At 36.5% G+C, this 25,912-nt stretch overlaps 1 protein-coding gene across 4 annotated transcripts in view; it reads left to right on the forward strand.

Moving 5' to 3' along the window:
- TTC17 (tetratricopeptide repeat domain 17) overlaps positions 1-25,912 on the forward strand; it is a 131,622-nt gene that overhangs the window by 65,407 nt on the left and 40,303 nt on the right. For 2 of the 4 annotated variants that reach the window (XM_063092905.1, XM_063092908.1), the window contains exons 17-19: positions 12,356-12,526; positions 20,563-20,822; positions 21,284-21,437. In XM_063092905.1, the coding sequence (XP_062948975.1) occupies positions 12,356-12,526; positions 20,563-20,822; positions 21,284-21,437 (585 nt within the window). Of the gene's footprint in view, positions 1-12,355; positions 12,527-20,562; positions 20,823-21,283; positions 21,438-24,018; positions 24,289-25,912 lie in introns of those variants that run through there. The other 2 variants (XM_063092909.1, XM_063092907.1) reach the window with 2 other exon arrangements.

Consider the following 25,912-nt stretch of genomic DNA (forward strand, 5'->3'; position numbering starts at 1 on the left):
ATAACATTTTTAATATGCTACTTGTTAGGTTACCTCCATTTATTTCTGTAAAAAGAATTTACTACAGGTTTCAAAATCCTGAGATGCAGGTACATCGTGCAGCAAAGCCAAATGTAACTTCCTGTATGTAGTAAGTGTCCAGATTTTTATATTTCTTAAAAGGGCTGTAATTATTTAGTTAACAAATAATTCTTTGACATGTATCTATGTGATAGAGGAGAGAATAAGAAACATTTTATGAATTTATGAATCTAAAAGCAAAGGTTATGATTTGCTGAAGTCACAGAGTCAATCAGTGGTAGGGCTGAAATTAAAATCTGGGTCCTTTACATTCCAGGGCCAGTGTGGTTCCCATGCATAATTCCTTTCATCTCAACAAGTCATAAGCTATTCCACTGCCATGATTGAAAGAATTTATGTTTGTAGATTCTTAGAATAGTTAATGAAAGTAGTTTAATCACTGCCCTTTTAATGTCATACCTCATAAGTGATATATATCTCCCTATATAAAACATGGATCTAGACTCAGTTATGGGAGGCAGTCATAATGAACCCTAAAAGCACATCAAAAATGGTCCTTTTCAGTTTAACATGTCACCTTGATCTTTTCTGAATCTTGCATCATTAGATTGCCACACAGCCTGGGATTTGCCACAAATCTGGTGGCTTTTACTTGTAATATTAACTCTGTAGGCAGTACTTTTGGGGGGGGGGGGGATTCCCAGCATTTAGCTTTCATGAATAAAATGGTTACCTTTGGGTTTTATGAGAACTTAGGACAGTATTTTCAGATTTTGATGACCACTGGTTTTACACTTTAGCTTCTGAAAGACATTGAGTGTATACAAATACCTCTTGGTTTTTAATGTAGATTTTCTTTTGTCCTGCATGCAGAAAATTTTTTTTTCTTTTGAAAAATGAGCCTATTAGCCCTTGCTAAGTACTTTACACAACTATTCTTCCAGTCATTATAAATTGTTAACCTGCCAATTCATACTCAAGAAAATTGAAATTTGATAGTGGATGTAATCTAGAACAATGAAAGATTTGTTTTCTTTCAACCAAAGGAACTTGGGTGTGGCTTATTCTTTTGTTCATTCATTAAACTAATACTTAACCACTAAGTGCCAGGTGCTATTCTAGAACTGGAGGAAAAAACAACAACAACAACAAAAAACCCCAGCTCCAGTGAAGCTATATTTTAGTAAGAGGGAAACAGAGTAGGTGGTAAACATAATAAATTGTTCAGTATGTTAGAAGATAAATGCTATGGGGAAAGATAGCACAACGGGTTTGGGGTCATCAAGAAAGATCCCATTGAGAACGTGACATTTGAACAAAGACTTGAAGTAGGTGAGGGTTGAGCCATGCAGACGTACAGTATAAGAGCATTTCAGGCAGGGAGAACAGTCATTGCAAAGGCTCATGCAAGGAATAGCAAGAAGACCTTGTGATAGCGGTGGAGATGTAGGAGATGAAAGCAGAGGTGAACGGGTAGAGCCACACTTTTACTGTGTTGCAGATCATTCTAATAATTTAGGCTTTTATTCTAAGAGAAGGATGTATGATTTGGAAGGATTTGAACACAAGAGTAAGATGATTTAAATTTTAACAGGATTTCTCTGGCTACTCCGTTGAGAATAGACTGTGGTGGGGGTAAGGGCAGAAGCAAGAAGACCAGTGAATATACTGTTGCAAAAATACCAGAAAGAGATGATGCTGGCTTGGTCTAGTGGGATAGGAGGAGAAAGTGAGAAGTGATCATATTTGGAATATATTTTGAAGGCAGAGCCAATAAAATGCTATTAAAAGGGGATGTGGGAAATTAAAGAAAGAGGTCAAGTTCCAACTCCTAATTCAGGACCTGAGCAACTGGGTAGATAGTGGTGCTATTTAACAAGATAGTAAAGTCTGAGAAAGGAGATGGTTCAGGGAGAAAAACAAGGTTTGGTTTGGGACATTGTGAGTCTGATTTGCCTGTTAAATGTTCAAATGGAGATGTTGATTAGGTAGTTGGATATATGAGTGTTATAATGGTCACAGAAGAGGTCCAGGCTAGAGATAATTTGTGAGTCATTGGCATACGATTGGGATTCTAAATCATGAGCTGGGATGAAATTACTTCAGCAATTGGTATAAAAAGGAAGATGGGTCAATGATTAATTATTACGGCATTCCAGCCAACTATTTAGAGGTCAGGGAGATAAAGAAAAACAGTAAATGAGCAGCCAGGAAGGTAGTAGGAAAACCAGGCAAGTATTTTGTCCCAGAAGCCAAGTGAAGAAAGTGTTTGAAGGAGTGACCTTGTGTATTTTTATTGCTGTACCAGGTGGATATATCTTAAGGGTTTGTGGTAATCTTGTAAAAGCTTGTGTGAAATGGGTTTTGAAGGAGGCGAGGAAGTGGAGATGGCAAGCACCTCTTTTAAGGAGTTTTGCTATAGTGAGATGCAGAAAAATGGGATGTAGGGGGCTGAGAGATTGAGGATATTTGTTTTTGTTTTTGTTGTTCTGTTTATAGAAAATACTGCAGCATGTTTGCACAGGAATGATCCAATAAAAGAGGGAGAAATTGAAGATGCAGGAAAGAGCTAATTGTAGAAGCAGAGTTCTTGGGTAGACCGGAGGGGGTGGGATCCAAGGTACAAATCTAAGGGTTGTCCTTAGATAGGAGTAGGGACAAAATAGATAGGTAAAGATGTAGCTATCTTGAAAGATTTGATGATGGGACTTCAGATTGCTTCTCAACAAAATTAGAGGTGAATTGTCCAATGAGAATGAAGAGAGGGGTAGAGGGTATTGGAGATTTGATGAGAGAGAAAAGACTGAAAACAATTATCTCAGAAGGATTATTCTAGACAGAATAATAGACAGATTATAGATTATAGTCTAGATTGTAATAGACAGAACACACATACACATCCATTCTACATTAGTAGGGGGGGCTCTTTTTAAAGGTTTTTTTTGTTTTTTTGTTTTAAGTGATTTGTGCCTTAGAAATTTGTTTTTTTGGCAGCTTGCCAGTAACCAGGATGGAACCCTGGACCTTGGTGTTATCAGCACCATGTTCTAACCAGCTGAGCTAACCAGCCAGCCCACAGAAATTTCTTTATGTGTGCTGTGAGATAGTTAGCTGAAATGAATTCCCAACTTTGGAATTTCTTTTTTAAAACAGTGAGCACCAAGTATTTAAACTCCTTTGTAAATTTAACCAGTGGATGATCTCTACTCACTTCCATGGTCTGATAAAAATAAATCAATGAGCCTGATAATCACTAGAAATGAGAATTAGTGAGATATACTAAAATATATGTGACTGAGGATGTCTGTCATATACAAGTACTTCAAAAAGTTCATGGGAAATAGAATTAAAGATAATACGAATCTGTCCATGAACTTTTTGAAGTACCCTTGCGTATGTGTATATGTGTATGCTGGTTTGGGTTTTTCTCCCCCTTTTTTCTTTCATTAGTTTTTACTATTGGTCAAATTTATTTCATACTAAGCTACTGTGCTCTTTGACCAGGAAAATCTCAGTAATCTGTTACTTTTCCTTAACCACGACAGTTTATTTCGTTATGATTTCAAAGACACAGGAGAAATTTTAATCACATTTCATGGCTATTGAAAAGAGCACAGGTTTGGATTTGTCTTCTCATTTAGTTGCCTGTTACAAGAAAAAACCTAAATTTATCATTCAGAATTTGCAATCCTCAAAGTAGTTTAAACCTCTTTAGCTGTCAGGCATTGCTTAATAACCCAATCAAATCACAAATATCCAAATAATAAGCATAACAAATTTCAGGAAAAAAGACTAGAGGACTAATAGGGTACCTGGTGTTGAGCAAGTCTTCTGATTTCTGCCACACCTGTAATAATATACCCTATTTCCCTTGATGATGTGAAATATAGCCAGAAAAAAACCAAATATGAAAAAATAAATAAATAAATAAGCAATTCACCAGCTCTCTCACAGTATACTGGCTAAAAATCATAATGTTAAAAATTAGCAGAGAATGAGTAAGATCCTGGATAACCGTGTTATTACATGCAAAGTGGCCACTGAGGTGTGTGCCATCAGATGACTTTCATTTGGTGACATAAAGAAAGAGGAAACAGTATAATAACATAATTTATTTTTCTGCATTTTTCACTTGATTTTGTGCATTGGCTATATGTCCTTAGGTGTAGGTAGATATGTTCAAATCAACTTGCCTGTCTTAATCCCACATCCCTGAAGTGGGGTCTACAATCAGGTAATTAGGGTATTTTGTTACTGAAATCCACAAGGCTCTGCTCAAAACGTTCTTCGGTAGAGGGACTTCAGTGGGTTGTGTTTTGTTTCTTTGTTTGGTTTTTTTGTTTTTTAAAAACTTGTTCTAAATATCATACTTACAACCCATATCAGAAAAAAGGACAATTCCTAGTGTTTGCTCTTTGTCCTTGTATCTAAGTCATATGAGATATTACTAGACTCAAGACCTGATCGACTATGGAATAACTAGGATTTGGGGTTCTCATTTGAAGTGCTGTTCTTATAATTCACTCCATCTGAGGAGTAAAAAAGAACGAGTAGCCTTCAAGATTTTGTTAGTCTCAGCCTCATGCTGTTTTTTTGCTCTCTAGGAAAAAAGGCCAGCCTTATATGCCCAACAAGAGCTTCTATGGCAGATCCCTTCTCCACTGTTCATATCTTTATGCCTCCATTTGTAGTTTGAGGAAGAGGACCAGAATTAAGGTCTATTGATTTTCTTACTGGATTTTCTTCCTCAGCATCAGCAGGTGACCACTCACTTGTGCAGGAGAGAGGAGAGGCAAATGTAAACACTAAAGGTTGTGTGTAGCTGGAAAATCTAAGTCCCCCAAACCCCATCTGTTTGTAGGGTTATTCTAAGTTAAGAATTGAGTGAAGCCGACTTACTGCAGTAGTGGTGGTTCAATCAAAAAGATGTGCTGAATTTAGGCTCACTGCCTTCATAAGAACTAATTTCATCTGCCTTTTGAGAGTCCATAGAAATTGTACCAAATCTTGGTGTATGATGATGCCACTGTGGGTAGTGTGTTTTCTTTACTACATATATCTTGCTTTCCTGTTTCCATCTCTTTGCACATGTTTTCTGCAGCTCTTCACTTTACTCCCCATACTTCCCCCCACATGCAAACACACAAAGGTACCAGTTTTACCCATCCTTCAAGGTCCACTTCTGCCATATGCCTTACCTGATCTCCTAATCATAAGTAATGTTGTAACCTGTCACTGTAGCTGTGTCTCTCCTTCAGCTCCTGTGACTTGCCATTATAGCTATTTGTATACAGCACACGGCTCTCCTACAAGACTCCCCTAGCCTCTTGAGAGCTGGAACCAGTTCTTTTTTCATCTTCATGTCTCGGCCCACTGTGCACTATACACCCTCTGCTGCAATGTTTAGCACATAGAATGTACTTCAGTGGCAAAGTAGCTGATAACTTCAAGTTTGAACTACTCGGAATAGCTAAATAATAAAAGTAATAAAGAATAATTAACGTGTATCCACCCACTGTTTACCTAGAGTACTTTGTAGGAACCACCTCAACTCAGTATGCATATGTAGATATAGATCATCTTCAAAGTCTTCGGCTCCCACCATAGGAGGGAGAAGAGAAAAGAAATAGTAATTGTCTCACTTGTCCACTAGAAGCTGACACGTGTAATAGGTAGCCTGTATTCTCCTATCTCCAGTCCCCACTGTTTTTAATGAAAGTAATTAAAAAATGTCCCTTCTGACCCTTATTGAGAACTAATGTCTAAATCAGTAAATCAGTAGGCAAATCAGTAAGTCTCAGGAAGTCTGTTGAATTTGTTTCCCCAGTACTCTTGCTTGAAGAAGATTTCCCTAGTCTGAAGTAAGCCAGAGACTTAAATTAAAAACAGTAATAATAATAATAATAATTATAATAGCTATGGCAATTAATTTTTTTCTTTTTCAATAACGTTTCTACACAGAAAATTCTCTTATAGTAAACTTCTGATGGATGTTTAAATTCCCTTATTTAGAGATGTGATCTGATCTTTTACATTTCTAGAGGAAGTCATAGCTGCCAAGAGCTTGGATTTCATCACTGAAGTAGTTTCTTACGCAGCCTACAGTGTCATGGTGTCTGTCCCAGCTTGTGCTGACTTTACTTCCTAGGCCTTAGTCTTTTAAGAGAAGGCCATACGGCAGGACCAAGATGCCAGATTTACAGCCAGTTCACCTTTTTCTGCTCTAAAAGAAGGCAGGGAGTACAAGTCAACAGAAGTCAATTCAGCTCTGAATTCTTGGGCAAAGCAGATTCCCCTACAATGTGTGAACAGAATGTTCCCAGGATAGAATTCAGCTCTAGGATATGTAGTAAAAGGAAAACACACACATGTATTTGGGGTCACACACTTTTCTTTCTTTCTTTTAAACTCTCTTCTGACTCATTCACCTCACCAGGGGGAAGTACCAGCGTTAAGTCTGAGATTGCTGATTTCAAGTCTTTAATATGGCCTATTTACTATCTGGCATTGCACTTTTAAGATCAGTCAGTATACAACCTTTACTTAAAAACATCCTGCGAAGAATTTCATTCAGCAGTAATTGGTGAATGAGAACACGTCTAAGGAGCCATTATTTCTGTTGGAATAATTTCTTTTGTCTTCCCCAAGTAGAGGACAGCAGAGGGCAAAGGAGATGAGGCATCTGCAGTGTCCTTGCAGGTGCAGTTATCAGCAACCTAGGTTTCACCCACATTCGAGGAGTTCTGTATGCTTATGTTGGCAGGGGTTTCATTAATGGTGTTTTCCAAGAATCCTCTTATAGTAGGACAATAGTTTATCTCTCCCCTGCAGATAAAGAGCCTGGGCACAAAGAAGTAAATTGATTTGAAGTTCATATGGTAAGGCTTCAGCTAAGGCAGGATTTGAATTCATACCATGGAATGTTCCTCTTGGTAAAAGGTCTACTGGACTCTGTCACAACTTTCTAGAGGTGGAAATCATAAAGGTATATGTTTTCCATAATGATTTTTTCTTTCTCAAGTATGCTTATTACTCTATGTGGTACCAAACTCCACATAGTAAGTTTCCTGATAATATTTTAAAGTAATTTTGTATAACAATGGTGAGCAACTGATTTTTGTTCACTTCATGATTTATTTTACTACAGTTTTTAAAAGATGGATTATATTTTACTAGAGAAATAAATACCACAAAATAATGTTATGAGGTAGTTTAAACTATAATAAAATGAAACATTCACAATGTATTTCTAAGGTACCTATTTACCAAAAAATCAGTTTTATAGCTATAATTTTGAGAATAGTCAGGTAGAAATGTAAGGAGAAAGACAAATACTATAAAAAGTCACTTGTATCTGTTACAAGGATGATGTTACCTGTATTTCTCACCCAGGTATCTTATGTTTCATTGATTTATCAGAATGCTTCCTATAAAGTAACTTTTTGTAAAGACAGAAGAAAGGAGACTGTAGAGTATAATATAAGCCTATTACAGCAGAGGAAACCCTTAGATTATTTTACTGTTCACGAAGACTACTTTTCTAACATCTGCTACTTTGCGTTCAAATTTGAATTCTATCTCTCTTTACAAATGAGTTTTAATTACTATTTTATGTCTCAGGAATTCATTATATAATAGGTATCATAAGAGTATTACTCTTATTTGTTGCATGAACAAAAAAAGTATGTTAGAGGGAGAGAGATCTGAGGGGAGGACTGAAGCAAGATTAACAACTTAGAGGGAGGAGTTAAACAGCCAAGAGGTGAGTGTGATTTAACTTAATGTAGTATCTATAATCTGTTTTCATATTCTAAGGCAGTGACTTCACATTATTAAAATGTCTTTTAGAGGGCACGGAGCAGACTATGAGGCTAATTCCTAATTTTATTAAATATTTTAGGGCTTAGATATGCTGAGTAGTTTAGTCTGAATTAATTACTATTTTTTTCTAAAAGACTGGTAGAAATGAACTCTGTGCTGCCTCTAGCATTTTCTACATGCACACACACGCACACGCGCACACACATGCACACTAAAAACTGAAATTAGGCACATACCCTGATAACTTCTAATAACCATTTGATCATACTAGAGATTCTGATTGGGCTATAGCTAAAAGGCCTTGTTTAAAAAAAAAGAAAAAAGATTACATAGGATAACTTCTTACTCCGTTGCAACTTTTCAGAGTGACAACACTAATAATAGCTTACCGTGTGCTAGGCAATGGTCTAGCTTTTTACATTTAATTCTCAACAGCCTAATGAAATAGATACTCTTATTAAACTGATTTTGCAGGTGAGAAAACTGATATACAAAGAGATTAAAAATAACTTGTCCTGGTTTACAGATCTAGAAAGTAGTAGAAATGGGATTTGAACTTACATAGTATGGCTGTGATCTGTGCTCTTAACCACAATGCTGTAAGGCTAAAAGAACCACATGATCTTTCCATCGATGCTGCTTTAGTTAGTCGGCTCTTACAAAGTTTTGATGCCTCTCAATTCATATATGGCATTTCTTTATTATAACTAACTCTAAAGAATCCTAAGGTACCCAACCAGGAATCCCTTTACCTATATAAGAGATTAAGAAGGTAAGAATTCTTTTTAACAAGTAAGTGATTACCCAACTCTAGTCAGAAAGTAGAAATATTCCTCTGGGGACTTTGTAAATAGAATTAATATGAGAAGATAGGAGATTTCCCTAACCTTAGTAATATAGGAGTTCCTGAGAATTTAGTTTGCTCTGAAAAACTATTTAGCCACAGGATAAGTTGTGTCTTTATACCTTAGGAGATTTATACTTTGACAAGGTATAGTAAATATTTAGCTATTTTATAGGACACCCTTGTAGGATAGGTTAATATTAATAACCCAGTTTTATGCAGGAGATACTCTAAGCACAGAAAAGGATGTTGATATTTCTAAAATCTCACAGCAGTTCCAGAATCAGAAATACTCTCCTTGGAGTTTTTTACTTAGTTGGTATTGCCTTGTAGTCTTACTTCTAAGAAAAGCCAAACTGCCAAGATTTGAATTAGATGCTAAATGCTTTGCAAGCCAAGTACAGAGCATTAAGCACAGAAAATTGTTTCCATTTTCACCTGGGACATTGTTATCTAAAGCATTTTATTTAAATCATACAGTGTCTTAAAGAAAAATGTATACCTCTCAAGGTTAGTCTGGGCCATAGAATCTCCTCATTTTTGTGTCAGCAAAAAATAAGTCATATGCATGGAATATGACTTTTACTTTCTAGGTGTCTTTCCATTTTTCCTTCTCTGGCATTTACTTGTGTTTCTTTAATGAGAACATCATTTTCACCTCTGCCGGGAAAACAAGTAATATTTTTCCTTGTAGGCACTTTTTTTTAGTTCCCTTTTTGAGCTGGAGCAGACCTATACTATAGTCCAAAGAATAGAAACTTCTTCCTGAAGTGCTTCACCTCCCCCTTAGACAACTAGAAGGAGCAATTTAAAAATTAAGCAACTTGACTTTCTATTACTAGCCTAGCTACTTATGCATGTCACACTAGAACACTAATTCAGTCTGTTTTTAACTGTTAGTGTAAGAAAGTTAATGTTAACAGTTCTAATCTTAAAGCATGTAGTTTTTATTTGATCATTTTGATGCTCCCTACTTCCAAGAAATATCTTAACATAAACCTCTTGTTCTTCCTTTCACTTTCCTGGTTCTCCTTCCTGATTCATTTTCTGCAGTGAGAGATGTTGGCTTCACTTTCCTGAGTTGGAGGGCAAGACATCTTAGAATGCACAAGGCTTGTTTCAAGAGAGTGTCTGGGTCTGAGGTCATGCAGGAGGACTAATTTTAGTTTCATAATCGTATGCATATTATGTCTCATAAATTACCTATAAGGCATTTTTTTGTATTGCAGACACTTAAAAAGATGAAACCAATTGAATTTTTAGAATAGGAAGAGAGTGGGAGAGAAACAGAAGAGGTGCACAGGTTGGGGGAGGAAATCAACTCTTGAAAACAGAATTTCACTGGGTTTCAGTATTAAAGGTGTCCTTTGCTTTTGTAATGTTAAGTTTTACACAAACTGTGTCAAGGTGAAAAATGCTTTAATCAGCATCATTGTCATCATTATTTTCTTTCTGCTTTTCATACTCATCCTTATTTATATCCCAATTAAGAAATGTCTCTGAGAAGTGTGATGTTCTTCGTAGTAAATTATAGTTAATCGGGTATGTAGAGTTGTTTATTATCTTTACTCTGTTTTGTTTTAATGCTCTTATGCTCAGTTCCTTTGTACTTAACTGCTCATACCAGATGGTAAAAACAGAAGGGGAAGAAAATCAACAACCTCTGTCCTCTCAGGAGAATCTGGAGATAGAGAGTGACCACCACTGCTTGTGGCTTCTGTCCCATTATCCGTCCATGGGCACACACAAACACACACACACACCCTGCATCGTCTGTTTCTATCAAATTGTGCTTCTTACTGCTTCCTAAACACAAATGAGAATTCCTGTTCCTGTTGCTTTGCCCAGCACATTATTCTTCCTTGCCTAGAATGCTGTCTTCTCTACTTTTTCTGCTAAAGATGCATCACTGACTATTGTAGTCAAGAAGCTTTTTAGTAAGGTAGACCTGATTCAAATCCCAGATCTACCACTTACTGTTTGACAAGTTACTTAATTTCATTGAGAATCAGTTTTCTCATCTGTAAAATGAAGATTAATAATATCTCATAAGGCTTTAATGAGAGCTAAATGGAAGAAAAAATACAAAGCTCTCCACAAATATTGGCTCCTTTCCTTGTAGTTCCCCTTTTTGTAAGTTTTACCTATTAAAAATTCAGGTTCTACCTACTCACAGCTTATTCTCTGAAGCACTTACTTGGCACAATATGCTATCTCATTATTGTTTGTTGTCCTGTATTTCCTGTCTCCTCAAGTTGTTTGTAAGTTTCTTGAGAGCTAAAACTCTCTTCAAACAAAGAATCCTCAGTTTCTCAAATAGCCTTGTTGAATATGGTGGCCTCAGATGTGTTATAGTGTAGAACTAGAAAATGGGAAGTGACTCCCTAAGCGTATGGTCACCTTACTCTAAACTCATTAAGTTGGAAAAGGTTTCAAATCTCCTACATTGTCTTGGCACAATAAGGGAAATGGCCCAAGAAGTACTTTCTTACATTATGGAATATAAAAGGTAGCCATCAAATCCAGAAAGAGACTTCTTGTACTTCCATTGGTATAGAGAGAGCTTGATTGGGTACATGTATTTCTTTGGGACAGAGTTCTCTAAAAAATAAGCTTTTTGAGCATGTTTGAATGTTCTGATAAAGGAGGACAGTTACTTCTACACTCAGTCAAAGAATTATCCTTTAATAGGAAAGTCGAGGCCTTACACTGAATATGCATCTTCAATGACAATGTAAATGGAACATAAAAGTGAAAGAAGACAGCTGTTCAGCTAGCCAGATCAGCTGGAATTAACCTTTGGCAGTCAAAAGAGGGACATATGTCAAAGCCAGATTACTGCCACATCAGACACAACAGTGTAGTAACACATTCCCTTATCCAGAGAATGGCCATCAGATGGAGCTGAATAGTATTTTTTTGCTTGTTCATGTGTTTTTTGGGGGTCTGTGTTAACGCAATCCCTAATAGGATCAAAACCCTTGACTCATTGGCAAAATTGCGGTAGAGGTCAGACTCAATAAACATATCAAAAAGTATCAAAGAGTCCTACCATTACATTCAAGATTTGACATTTTATGCTTAGATAAATTGTTATCCATATGAGCAGAACTTGTTTTCCAAAAGAAAAATAGGCATATTGCAGTCTTAAATGTGGACTCTCTGCCATCACCCCCCTTTAATTCCTTGGTTTTTAATTTTTTATAATCCCTCACCTTTTGGTATATCTCATTTTAAGATATGATGCAAGAATAGTGTATTTCTCTGCTATAAGTCATCTGTCTCACACTTATTCAGGTACTAATCTGTCATTTCTCACCTTTGAAAGGCAAATAGAAGGAAAACTTTTTGATGATATTTTTAACATCAAGAAAGTATTTCACAGCCATTATGAATAAGACAAGATCTTGGGGCTTGATCTTTGTTGTTACAGTCCCCCACCCCCACCCCCACCCTCATAGCCTAGCAGCTGAAATTTGAACTTCAGTGCAAAATCTTGAATCAAAATAATGCTCTGGCTTTGAGTGGTCTAGCTCACTGATTTTTGTGTGTTCTGCTGGAGAAACTAGCATTGTCACCTTTTTGTTCTCATTGGTATTTTGGGACCTTGCACTGTGAGACTACACAAGATGTTTCTAATGTGTTGTATCTGTGTCTCTTATCGTTGAGGTAATTGTCATGAGAAAACCCTGGACAACAGCCATGATAAATGGAAATATTTTGACAACTCACAGTCACTGGATGCTGCTGAAGAAGAGCCCTCTGAGAGAGAAACAGAGAAGGACCCTGTATTCTCTGTTGAGAATTCAGGGAGAGACTCAGATGCCCTTAGACTTGAAAGTAAGTTGATTTGACCTGAGCTGAGCTTCTGGGGATAAATCAACTCTCAAGCTTTAAGCTAGCATTTCTCTACTTTCACGAGTTTGTTTTCTTCTTTTATCAGTCACTCATTATATTGTAGAATCATGAGGGTGACCCTCAGATGGTGAGGCAGAAGACAAGCTATAATGTGAAAGTGCTCTTCACACTTTCTTTTTTCTGCACCTCAGTGTCTTTTGCTGGAACAAATTTGATTTATATACCGGTCTTTCTTCTTAATGTCATTACTCTATTGAGGAAGTCATTGAAAAAAGGAAGATAAGTTGTATTTACACAAACCCAATATAATTTGAAGATTTGGAATAACAGGCATACCTACCAAGCCCTCTCCTAAGATTCCATTTTATGACCACATTTTGAGCTGCACTCTACTCAACAATTCTTGCTAAGATTCTCAGTTAATTCTGAGTTGCCAAAATGAATGATGACTTTTTATCATTTAACCTATTCAATTGCTGTACTGCATTTGGAACTATGCACAACTCCCTACTTCTTGAAACTCTCTTCTCTCTTCTTGGCTTCTGGAATATCACCTGCTGTTGGCTCTCTTCTATCTTCTGATCATCTTTTTCAATTTCCTTCTTACGTATTCTGCACTTTATATGTTGGATTACTCAGGATCCTAACCTTAGTCTTCTTTTCTTACCCTTCTGTGTGTTATCCCTTGGTGATTCAGATTCCTTTGTTTTTGTTTTTACTTTTGTTTTGCAGCCAGCTGGTACAGGGATCTGAACTCTTGACCTTGGTGTTATAACACCATGCTCTAACCAACTGAGCTAATTGGCCAGCCTCTGATACCTTTGGATCCAGTGACTCCAAATCTGTATTCTCACCTAAGACATTCTCTACGACTGCAGATCTTATTTCCACTTTTTAAATGGATTCTTTATCTGGATATGCCATAGGAACTTCAAATCTAACATATCCAAAATTGAACTTGTCTTCATTTTCACCTTATTTTCTGAACTGCTTCTAATTCCTGTATTTCTGGTCTCTGTTAATGGCATCACAGTTCACCCAGGCACCACTATATCCAGTCAGTCTCTAAGACCAGTTGAATTTGTCATCTCTTCATCTATTCTCTCTGCCATTGCCTGAATTCAGACTTTATTTTTTGCCTGTGCTATTGCCTCTTAATTTCAGTTCCCTAAATCTGGTCTTTTACTTTAGACTATATTTGGAGAGAAGGAGAGATTCTGTGTATGAGAGAGAGAGAGAGAGAGAGAGAATGTGTGTGTGTGTGTGTGTGTGTGTGTGTGTGTGTGTGTGTGTGTGTGTGTGTGTGTGTGTGTGTGTGTGTGTTTGCAGAAGAGAGATATATAATACACGTAAATGATACAGAATTTAAAAAGCAGAAGCAATTACTGTTACCAATTTCTTGTGTGTCTGAAGAGTTGTTCCAAAATGCAGATCTAATCAGGTAAGTTGCCTAGGTTTAAAATTTTCAGTGGCTCTCTGTTACCTATAGGAAATGTCTACATGTCTTAGTGTAGGATATAAATCAGTTTGCCCCTAATTCCATCTCCATGAATATAAACTTGCACCATTCCCTCTCATGCCATCCTATTTTGAGCCTCCGTGTCTTTTACACAGGCTGGGAATGATTCCTACATACTTTTTGCATTTTATAGACAATTCCTATGCATCTCCAAGACCCAGCTCAAACATCACCTCTGAAGCATTCACAAAGGTCTCCAAGCATTTGGTGCTCCATCTTCTGTCTTGTTCCTGTTTACTGTTCATTGTTTGCATGTCTTGTCTCCCGTCAGACTATGAACTTTTTATATACCTGTATTACTTTATATTCTTTGTGTACATGAAATATTTGTTAATGAAACGTGACATTTGCATTCCTATGTAGGTTGTATAGCATATTTAGCAATTACAAAATCTCTTTTTTCCTTCTAAAGGTTTTGTATATAAAAAATGATGTCTAAGAGAAGCAAGCTAGGACTCAAAGGAGAAGTTGTGACCTTCATCTTTGCAGGCTTAGAAAATTAGTTCCATCAGTTCTTAGATTTTAAGGAAACTAATTCCCATTTACCAACTCAAAAGAGATTGATTCTTAAACTAGATGGCCATTTTGTTCCTTTACAATGAGGACTAGTCCATGTAGCTCCGTTCTATTCCCATACTGGGAATAAAGTATGGTTGCCCCAACTGAGCCACCAGAGAGAGGCCGGCAGCCTCATGACTCTTTTTGGCATCAAGGTACCTACACAACTAAATGAACATCATGAGGTTGCTCGGTGAACTCAGAATCAAGAGAAATGAAACTGAGTGATGTTAAGGGTTTTTTAATTCCATTTGTAGAAAGAGTCTCTATAATATAACTCCTAGTAACTAAGATATTTATGACTACCAAATTAGAATTAGAATTATTTCTTTCCTAGGACGATTCAATTCAGAATAAGCATATACACATAGTACATGCTCAATAAACATCTGCTCAGTTAAAGGGAGCCCTAACATACTTAAACAAGAGTTGACCCAGGAAAAATTCCCTGTTTGCTTTTCTAGGTTATCTTCTCAGAGTTCTCTGTTTTCTCCTGCTATGTAGACCCAGCTAAAAGTTGTGAATGAAAACTCGTAATTGTTTTCTGCTCAGAAGTGAATCATTTTCCTACCTACCTATCTTAGTCTGAGCAATTTAATCTAAGCCCTTTTTGCTTTGTGATTACTGGCTTGAAATTTTATGCCATTGTTTGCATGTTAAATCTTCAGCAAATCTGTAGCTTTACAATCTGACTTCAGATCATTGCCTTTTAAAGAGAACACTGGAACTTAAGACAGAATTGCCCAAGACCCTGTGGTGGTAGTCCTAATTTGAAACTGAGTTTATTGAATTGCTTAGAACAATCTTTCTATTTTGTGAGACAAAGGGATTTTCCCTCTACAGTATCGTTATTAAAAGTAGAATGTATGCTTCTTGCCTTCAGAAACCATAATCTAGTACTGAAACTTGTTGGTATAAATCATGCCAGACTTTCTGGAGGAGATGTTTTGAGTCACACTTTGAAGGAAAGACTTTCTTTTGCTGGCTATCTTTTTGAATGTGTGATCTTTACCTCTGTCTTTTTGAATGTGTGATCTTTACCTCTGTTTATTGTCAGTCTGTTTTGTTTTGAATCTAGCACTCATTTTTCCATCCTCTTTCCCTAAAACTCTTCTTGAAACCTCTCTTTCAAGATCATTAATACTGTCTCTTATCAAATACTGTCACCTTCTTTCAATCACCTTCTGATGTTCCACTCCCTCTCAGTAGTCCCCAGCTAGTCACCAACTGGCTTTGGGTTCTGCTCCAGGCATTATGACCTCAGTCTCTTCCTGGATAACTCACTTCATTTTCATCTGATTCAAACATCTTTCCTAATATTGAGCTAAAATATAACCTCTCATTTCTAGTTTGGCTTTATGTGGTGAACAGAGTCAGTCTTATTTCTCATTAATGTCATATTCCCCTAGGTGTCTGAAGATGGTTACTATTCCTGCCCATCCCACCCACCATATCTCTGCTTCCTTTCGGCTAAGTGTCCTCATTTCCTTGAACAACTCCTCTTGTGTTATGGCTTCTATCCCTTTACTATCTTTGAAATAATCTCCCTGGAATTTTAAAAAATCTTTCTAGCAAAATATTTGTCAAGCCTGATTTTTTTGTGCAGTGTTTCAGTTACTCTTCTACAATTAGATCACCCTCAGTTTCTTCAATCTTTCTTCATTTAGCACGATTTTGAGTACTTTCACCAAGTCTCTTTTCTGTGAATGTGCCTCTGCTTTGGAAATCTTTTAAACTGAGGTACCCAGACTAAAATATGAGTCTCTGGGTATGTTCTGAACATTGCAAGTTTGTACTAAGCTTTTTAAAAATTTTAATCAGGACTACATATGCTTATCTCTGTCTCTCAGCACTTCTCCTAGTTCCTGTGATTCTTGACAGATTACCAAACATGGCTCAAACTCAACTGAAACTTTTTCCAGTACCCTGGGATAGTTTCATCTAAGTGAAATATGCAAACTCACATAAACCTTACTGTAGGTGCTGACATTCTCTTCAACTTCATAATGTTTATTCTCCTTTTATCAATGTGAAAATGGTACATGGTAAAGAAGATAAAGAAAGAATAGAGATGTGGGTCTCGGTCTCTGTTGTCAGTTTGTATCATACCATCTGTCCCATAAGCAGCAAGCCTTAGATTTACTTATTCTTGCTTTAAGCATAATTTAAAACCTTCTGAGATCCCTCTATAATTCAGACCTATCACCAAATCAAAATTTTGTATTTCCAGTTGTATAGGACAGTTACATAGGACAGTGTTCTGTACAGGCCAGTGTCCGGAGATTTCTTCCTCCATCCATTCTTGTCTAGACTGTTAAGTACGATGGGTTGTTATATTCCGAGACCTCAGCATATAGACACATAGCAACAAACATTTAAATGAATTAATGAACAAGTGTCTAAAATTCCATCTCTGTCCTATTGCCCTCTCCTAACTCCATTGTCTTCGTAATTATCATTGCTTTCATATGCACAGATTTTAAACCTAGTACGTAGTACAAAGCCTGCTATTTCACATTAGACTTTAAAATCTTGAGATTCTCCATTAAAATTTTCTGACATACCTCTTCCCTTCCCTTTTTTTAAATTCACTTTACCTGTACCCTAAGATAGCCCACCTTATATAACTCATATACAGATTGCAAAAACCTTTCTAATTGATCTTTGTCCTCTGTCCTCCTCTTTTTTCACCCAGCATTTCCCCTCCAATATACCAACTGATTTACTACTCTAAGACTTTGACCTTCGTAGTTATTAAGGCTCTCATCTTGTTATCCTTCTGCTCAACAAACAAGAGGCTTCTTTTACAATGAATTCTCTTCCTGACTTTCTCACTCTTAATGTCGCCCCCCTTTCCCAAGTGTCTTCTTTGCTAATATCCCCTATACACATTTTTTGTTCTAATGTGAAATTAGTAGTGCCATCACATATGCCTTTGTTATATATGTACGTATGTATGTATGTGGGTACATCAGTCTCTGCATACGTGCTTTTTAAAAAATGTTGTCACTCTAGGGAGTGCCCTCCCTGGCACTCTCCTCTGTCTTTCTAAATCCTGCCTCAGGTAATCTGTCTTCCTCTAAGAAGCATTTTGTAATTACACTTAAATATTTTTCTCTCTAGAAAAGAAATTTTAATTGTTCTCTCATAGTTCAATGCATTTAGTTTTGTGTCTCCAACTTGATTATAAAGTGATTATAATTAATTCTCAGGGTCGGAAACTTTTTTGTTGTTGGTCCCACCTATACAGCTTATAGCTCAGAGATAGTCATATAATAGGCTCTATATAAAAAAAAGCTGGTTTATTTTTTTCTAACTCATAGCATATTTAATCTACCCATTCTTCACTTTTGAGGAGAAAATATAAAAATATGTATGTATTGTTCTTTAGGAATTGCTGGAACAGTTCCTAAAGCAGCCTTTGGAAAAGCCTCATGGCTGCCAGCAGCAGAAGCCTAAAGCATGTTCTGTAGTCTCTTCATTTAAATATCAGTTTCCATTAATGAAAGCCCCTTTCTCTCTATTTTTAAATAATGATATATATTACCATATGGAAAGGACACAGGGAAGCAATAACTTTTGGTAACTGGGTTTGTAGAACTCTTTACAGCTTAACAGCATGCATGCTTTCCAAATAGTAGTACTTACTCAAAGGAATAAGGCTTACAAACACAGCATCCATATGCAGCTCTAACTGTAACACTGAGGAAGTAGTTACCTTCAGTCTCTCTTTGGCCAAAAGCCACTTTTTTTTTTAAGTTATTATTTTTGCTGGGGCATATCTATCAAAAATCATTTTCTGTCTCAGGATTGAGTACAAGGAATCCCATGGTAGCCATAGGAGAAGGGAAGAGAAGAACCTAAGAGAAGATGAGGAATTCTTAGAGAAAACTCTTGCTACGCATCAGATGCCAAGAAATTCTTCTATTTAAGTTGCTGTTTGGGGTCCCTGTAGCAACCCTGTCCGGCCGCTTTCCTGGGTTATCTACTGAGAACTTTTTAAATCACATAGTGTGCCAGATTCTATGCTAAAGACATGAGGCCTTACTTTATGTTGCTTACTATTCAGCTGGGTTGACAATACATTAACACATGACAAGGTAAATCTTAGGGTTAAAAAGTCTTGCATTGCCAGTAGGGCAGGGCAAAGGCAGGAGCAAGCAGATCCTCAGGAACCTCACAAACCAAATTATTCCTGAGTTCCCATTAATTGATTCTACAACTGTCTGTTTGCTGTGTGCCAGGTGCAGTGTTTGCCATTAGGAATATAGTAGCAAACATGATAGAAACAAAAGTTAAAATTCCTTTGTCAACCCTACGTTTATACTACTGGGCCACATAATTTAGGCAAGTAACTAACCACTTTTTTCTGAATATCCTAAAGAAAAAGCTTTGGCAAACCTATATTTTGTTTCAGAACTCAATTAAAAAATAATCAACCACATAATCAACTACATTGTATATCGACAAAATAAAATTAAAATTAAAAATTAAATAAATAATAATAAAAATAACAATAAAGCAGTAGAAAGCAGCAGATTGGTTTAGAAAGCTGAAAAGGAACGTACTTGAAGAGACAGCAGTACATTTTGTAGTTACTTGTTAACAAATGCAAGAGCTCTGTAGCTTTCTCAGGAAAGAGTAACTCTTAGAGACTTCTGGTGGTACTCCCACCCTGACAACAACCCTTCTCATTGTCTGTAATAGAAAGTGGGATGGAAGGTGGGGATGCCACCAGAGCGAGGGTGACACTGCTGACCTTCTACAAGTATGGCTCAAGGTTTTAAGCTGTTTTTAGCTGTGGTAGTCAACCACCTTTCTCACTCTGCCTCCTCGGAGACTAATACTACGCATTTCTAAGACAGGTTGTTCACTGTGGCTGTAGATCTGGCCAACATGCATATGAGAATCCTGAGTTGGCCTTATTGAATTCCTGAACAAGCCAGAATTACCAACTGAAGATTATTGCAATGGAATAATAGACTGGCATTTTGTGAGTTATCAACTCAGAGCTCTCAGGTTGTTCAGTGGTTACGTGTCACAAAAGCAGACATTTTGTTATTTGTTTTTGTATCCTGTCTACTTCCAAAAAGGACTAGAAATGACTTTCATGGAAAACACAATGTAAAATACAGTCATTAATTGAAAATAAATAGCAAAAGTTAAATAGTAAAGAATTGCAAAAAGGAAAGAATTAAGAAACTCAGGCTGATTTTGCTCCGAGCTTCCTTGTGATCAAAGCATAGAGAAGAACTTGGAGGGTTTATAGCCTTCATTGGATAACTAAGGAAACAGAGTTCTCAAAAGAGAATTTTTGCTAGGCCATTGTGCTGAGAGATATCCGTAGGTCTTTATATAAGAGACTTGAGCAACATGCAACATATACTAACATATACATATATTTAACAATATACACTACAACATAGTAACACACAGTAATATTCCTTATATCAGCCATTAGTGAGCCTTCATGTGGAATTAAGATAGTTTTCCATTAAACAAATAATTGTTCAGTTAAGGCAATTAAGTAGGCTATACGGTCTGGACAAACATCTGTTACATTTCATGATATTTGAATAAAGCTCAAAGAATCCCACATATTAAATAACATATAATAAACTTCATTTTTGCCATCTATGCCTTATATGTAAAACAAATGGATCTTTCAAAAAAATAACATATATGTCCTCATGCTCGCTAGTAACATAATCTGTGACTTCCTGCCACCTAGCTGCTGCCATTGTCCTTAGCCAGGCTAGATGACAGAGGTGATATTTTATTATGAATTTTTAAGATGTCAAATGGTATTTTTATGAAGGTAGGCTATAGAAGTGCCTCTAGGCAGAGCCAAAACTTTTTTCTAAAATCAGAGTTGGAGTCACTGGAGTACTTGAATGAGTACTCTGTAACTTTTAATCACATGCTGGCCCTTGAATTTCAGGTACAGTGGTTGAGGAAAGCAATGGTTCTGATGAGATGGAGAATTCAGATGAAACAAAAATGTCAGAAGAGATACTGGCTTTGGTGGATGAATTTCAACAGGCATGGCCTCTGGAAGGCTTTGGGGAAGCACTAGAGATGAAAGGGCGGCGTCTAGACTTGCAGGGGATACGGGTACTGAAGAAAGGTCCCCAGGATGGAGTTGCCAGAAGCTCTTGCTACGGAGACTGCAGAAGTGAAGATGATGAAGCAACAGAATGGGTAAGAGTTTGCCAGCTCAGTCCTCACGAAATTGTAGCCCAGGTCTTTAGAGGGCTCCTAGTTTGCAAAGTGTGACGTTTCTATTAGATATATGGTACTACTTTATTCCACACTCCAGGACAGCCTGCATATTGGAATTGTACTGCAGGAAGCATTCTGCGTTACTTGTGCACTGCCAGCTCTTCTGGGAGGCAGGAGGAAATGGGATGGGTGTGAAGCTACACTTAAAGCTTGCAGACGTGGAACTGCCCAGTTCAGAAATCTTTTCAATTTCTTCTATATGCTCTTCCAGGCTAGGCTATTTTGTTCATTTCACAAAACATTTTTCATTTAGACCTTTAAGAATTAAACTGAAGGAGAGAACTTAACCCTCGCACAGGACTGGGTTATTCTTAAAGCCATGGGTATTGATAGGTTTAGTAATTGGTCTTATTTCTCTCTAACATATTTCTGTTTCCCAGATCACATTTCAGGTCAAACGTGTAAAGAAACCCAAAGGAGATCATAAGAAAACTCCTGGGAAAAAGGTAGAGCCAAATAAACCAGAAAATGGGCATCGTTACCAAGCAAACCTGGAGATCACTGGCCCAAAGGTGGCATCTCCTGGGCCACAAGGTAAATTTGAGTATTTGATATGCCAATTTCTTCTTGAAGATTTCACTGTCTCGTTTCTCACCAAGGATGTGTTTGTGACTTGAAATAGTTGAGGTGAGAAGATAAAAGGACAAAGTGAACAGGAAATCAGTCATTGGTATAAAAAGGTTATTTTAACATTTACTTGATCTTTTGACTATTTGGCTTATACTCTTACCACCTTAACTTTAAATATCCCATTGATTCTTAATTGGACAGTCCAGTATAATATGTAAAAATGTGGGTTTGAGACAGACTCCCTGGATTCAAACACTATTTCTGCCATATACCTCCCTGTGCCTTATTTTCCTTATCTATAAAATGGGGATAATAATCACATCTACTTTATAGGGTGGTTGTGAGGATTGTATGACTTTATACATATAAACTGCTTTAACTGCACTGGGCACATAGGGCTCAATAAATATTAACTATCTAGTAATGTATTTTGTGTATCAGCTATCTCTTTAAGTATTGGATGAATCCTTTGGAACTGTTCCCTGGAAAAAAACACTAGGCATCAAAGTTTGGCATGTACTTTCAGGGGTTCAGAGTTGTCCTGGAGCCCAGAGATGAGCCATTGCCAAGCATCTAGTTGATTTTCTTTTCTAGCAATTAAATAGTAGTGATAGAATTCTTTTTAAAAGTATCTCCTTTTTTAAAGGGATATTTTTACCATCTTAGACTGAAAATTTAGGGTAACTGTTAGAATATGTCTTATTTAATTTGGTGTACTTACCAAAGCTGAAAGCAGAAGGCACATAATAAAATATAAAGAATGAGGTCAGCTTGGCTAAATTCCAGAATGAACTGTGACTTGTGAAAAATACTAAGGACATTTTGTCATGACTGAAGTCAAAAGCTCTACTGTTTAAGGATGCTAGTAACAGGTTACAGAAGAGAACAACACTTCCTCTACTAGATCTGTGTTCTGTATCAATGAGAAAGATGTCCAAAATATAGAACATTGTGGAAATGAAAATTTCAATGAGTTAAGACATTATGTATAATAATCATAAAGGAAGAAATTTAGATGAATATTTACATGTTCTTAAGGCGGAGAAGGACTTTCTAAGGCAGAGAGAAAGACAGAAAAATAATAATCCTGGCATCAGAAAGCACCATAAAAGAAAAAGACAAAGGACTAAAACTAAGTGGTTTTTGTAGAATATTTATATACATTTACAGAATATATGATAAATAAAGGATATTAATATCATTTAAAGAGCACCTACAAATCAATATGAAAAATATTATGAAAAAAATATATGAATATGAAAAATACAGTATTTCAATAAAATATCTGCAGAGTATATAGGCAGTTCACCAAATAAACACACATGCACTCCCACATGCACACACATACACAGATAGCCACTAAACATATGAGAAAATGTTCAGCCTCACTAGCACTCAAAAGAGTACAGACATGAGCAGTGAGATACCATTTTTACTTACCGAATTATATTTAAATGTGTAATACACAGTGAACATTAATAAAACGAATTTGGGAGTAATTTGACAAAATGTATCAGAAAATTTAAAAATATACCAGTAATTCTACTTCTAATAATAAGTAAATCATCTAGTACCCTAAGTAAATCATCTTACAGTGCCAAAGATGTAAGTACGAAGATATTGACCATGGGGTTCCTTATCATAGTAAAAATTTGTAAACAACCTAAATAAATTATAGCATGTCTATGCAGTGTACTATGCAGCCAAGATATTTATAATGCAGTAAGTGAACAAAAACAGTTTATAGCATATATAGAGATTACTTCCATTTTTGTAAAATAGTAAATATGCTGGATTTCATCAACTGGTTTTTTTTTTTAACATTTCGATATCTCTGAAATTGAGATGTATCTTACAATTGATAGTATCTTATATAAAAATTGGCGATTTTCTCCTTTCTTAAATCATGTAAAATAATATGCAGCTTACAGTTGGTTGCGTCTTATATTTGATAAAATATTGTATAATAAATAAGCTCATAAAACAAGTCCAAAAGGAAATATACCAAAATGTTGTAAGTGGTCATCCTTGGGTGCTAATAGAGCTATAAGTGATTTTTATTTTCTTCAATATGTCTTTTCCATTTTCTAAATATGGTAGAATAAGATTATATTACTTTTCTAAACAAGAAAAACTAAAAGTTTCTTATAAAAGTGAAAATTAAAGCTCAGTATGGTTGAGATGATATGAGAACACTTAAGCAGTTTTAAATGGATTTAAGTTGGTGGGCCAAGCAGGGCATTGAATATATTTGCAAGTGAGATCATAGAACCACTTAGTGTCATTAAAGTGAAAAGTTCTAAAGTGTGGAAGAGATGAAAAAATACCATAAAGGTTCATTATCCCAATTTTCAAATAATTATGGGGTTTTTATCCACTACCAACTGATAAGCTTCATGATAAATCCTGACAGAGTTCTAAAGCAAATTATTAAACAGATAGTTTGTGAGCCCATGGGCAAAAAATGGAGATCATTAAGAGCCATTGTAGATTTATTAAGAAGTAATAGTAATGCTTGACTAATTTCATTTCCTTTTTTGGTTAGGGCTACTAGACTGGAAGACCAGGGAAGTGCCATAGACATAATATAACTGGATTTCAGCAAGGGATTTAACTGAGCCTCTTATGATATCCTTGTGAACACAATGGAGAGATGTGGGCTTGAAGGCTTTCCATTGCCTCCAGGATAAAGTCTAAAGTTCCTAGAGCGATGTACAAGACCCTTTACAACCCGGCCTCTATCTACCCTTCAGCACCATTCTCTGAACCAACCATACTCTTATTTTACCTCTGTGCCTTTGCACATGCTGTTCCTTCTGCCTGGAATGCCCTTTGGCCACCTCTGCAGTCCCAAAATATCGATGATCCTTAAACTTCAAATTCAAGTGCCATCTCTTCCTTGGTACCTTCAGGCAGAATTAGTTCTGTAATTGTTCTGTGCCTTGACTCTAGCACTTATTCTGTTGTGTTATAATGATTTATGTTTGTTTATCTTCCTCACTAGACTGTGAGCTCAAGAGCAGGCCCTCTTATTATTCTGTATCCTTAGTGTCTTACACAGTTCCCAGCCCCTTATAATAGGTGCTTAATAAATATTTTTCAAATAAATTTCTTATATAAAAGAAAAGCAAGCTTTATTATGAAACTTATGGTTTATTAATTTAAACAATAAACAGAGTTAATTTGAAGCCTTTCCAAACTGTTCTCTTCTATTTTATTAAAATCTAAATCTAAACCCCTGCCTGTACCTCTAACAGTTTTCTATTGGTAAATTCCTACAGAATAAAAAGTGCTGTACAGAACTAAAGTTCTACCTCCTGTAGAACTTTGCATTGTAATTTCTTCAGAAGACCTATTCCCAGACAAGACTTAGTTCTGCTCTTTACTTGAGGACTTGGTCTAAATAAAGGGCCTGGACCCAAAGGGAACCTGTCAAGGATATCAATAAGCAGAGTTTTAAAATCTGTCCCTCGGTATCTATGAAGGATTGGTTCCAGGACTTCCTGCAGATACCAAAATCCATGGATGCTCAAGTCCCTGATACAAAATGATGTGATATTTACATATAACCTATGCCCATCCTCTCATATACTTTAAATCATCTCTAAATTACTTATTACACCTTATGCAATGTAACTTCTATGTAAATAGTTGTTATACTGTATTCAGAGAATAATGACAAGGAAAAAAGTCTGTATATGTTCAGTACAGATGCAGTTTTTTTTTCCCCTAATATTTTTGATCCGTGGTTGGTTGAATGCTCAGATGTGGAGCCCACAGTTACAGAGGGCAACTATATATATCTTTTAAAAGCGTGGCGATTGGGAGTGTGCACATTAGAGTCAAACAAACCTGGATCTGAATTCCAGCTCTGCCAACTGCTAGCCAGGTGATCTTGGACAAGTGGCTTAATCTTTCCAAGCCTCTGTTTTCTCATCTGAGAAATGAGGATTGAATCCTACCTCATGAGGTTATAAAACACTTAGTACAGGACCTGAACACTCAGTAAGTGCTCTTGAAATGAATGTTAACCTTTCATTATCATCATTATTTCCTACCCTGCTGCTTTTCTTTATAGCAGTGGTTCTCTACTAGGGGTAATTTTGCCCCTTACCCCCCACCCCAAAGGACATTTGGCAATACCTGGAGATGTTTTTGGTTGTTACTTCTGGGGGAGAGTGCTACTGACATCTGGTGGGTAGAGGCCAAGGATGCTGTTAAACATCCTCCAGTGTGCAGGACAGTTCCCCAAACAGAATTATCCAGCCCTAGATGTCAGTAGTGCCAGGTTGAGAAAACTTGCTTTAGAGATAAATGTTTCTACTGACTAAGTAAGAGTTGTTCTTATAAAATCAAAATGTAGGGTGGGGGGTAAAATTTAAGTTCAGTAAGAATGTTGACATTGACGAATATCTTAACCCTTGTTTCGTGTTAATCAG

The sequence above is a fragment of the Cynocephalus volans genome, chromosome 4 (genome assembly GCF_027409185.1).
Source record: "Cynocephalus volans isolate mCynVol1 chromosome 4, mCynVol1.pri, whole genome shotgun sequence".
Classification (NCBI taxonomy): domain Eukaryota; kingdom Metazoa; phylum Chordata; class Mammalia; order Dermoptera; family Cynocephalidae; genus Cynocephalus; species Cynocephalus volans.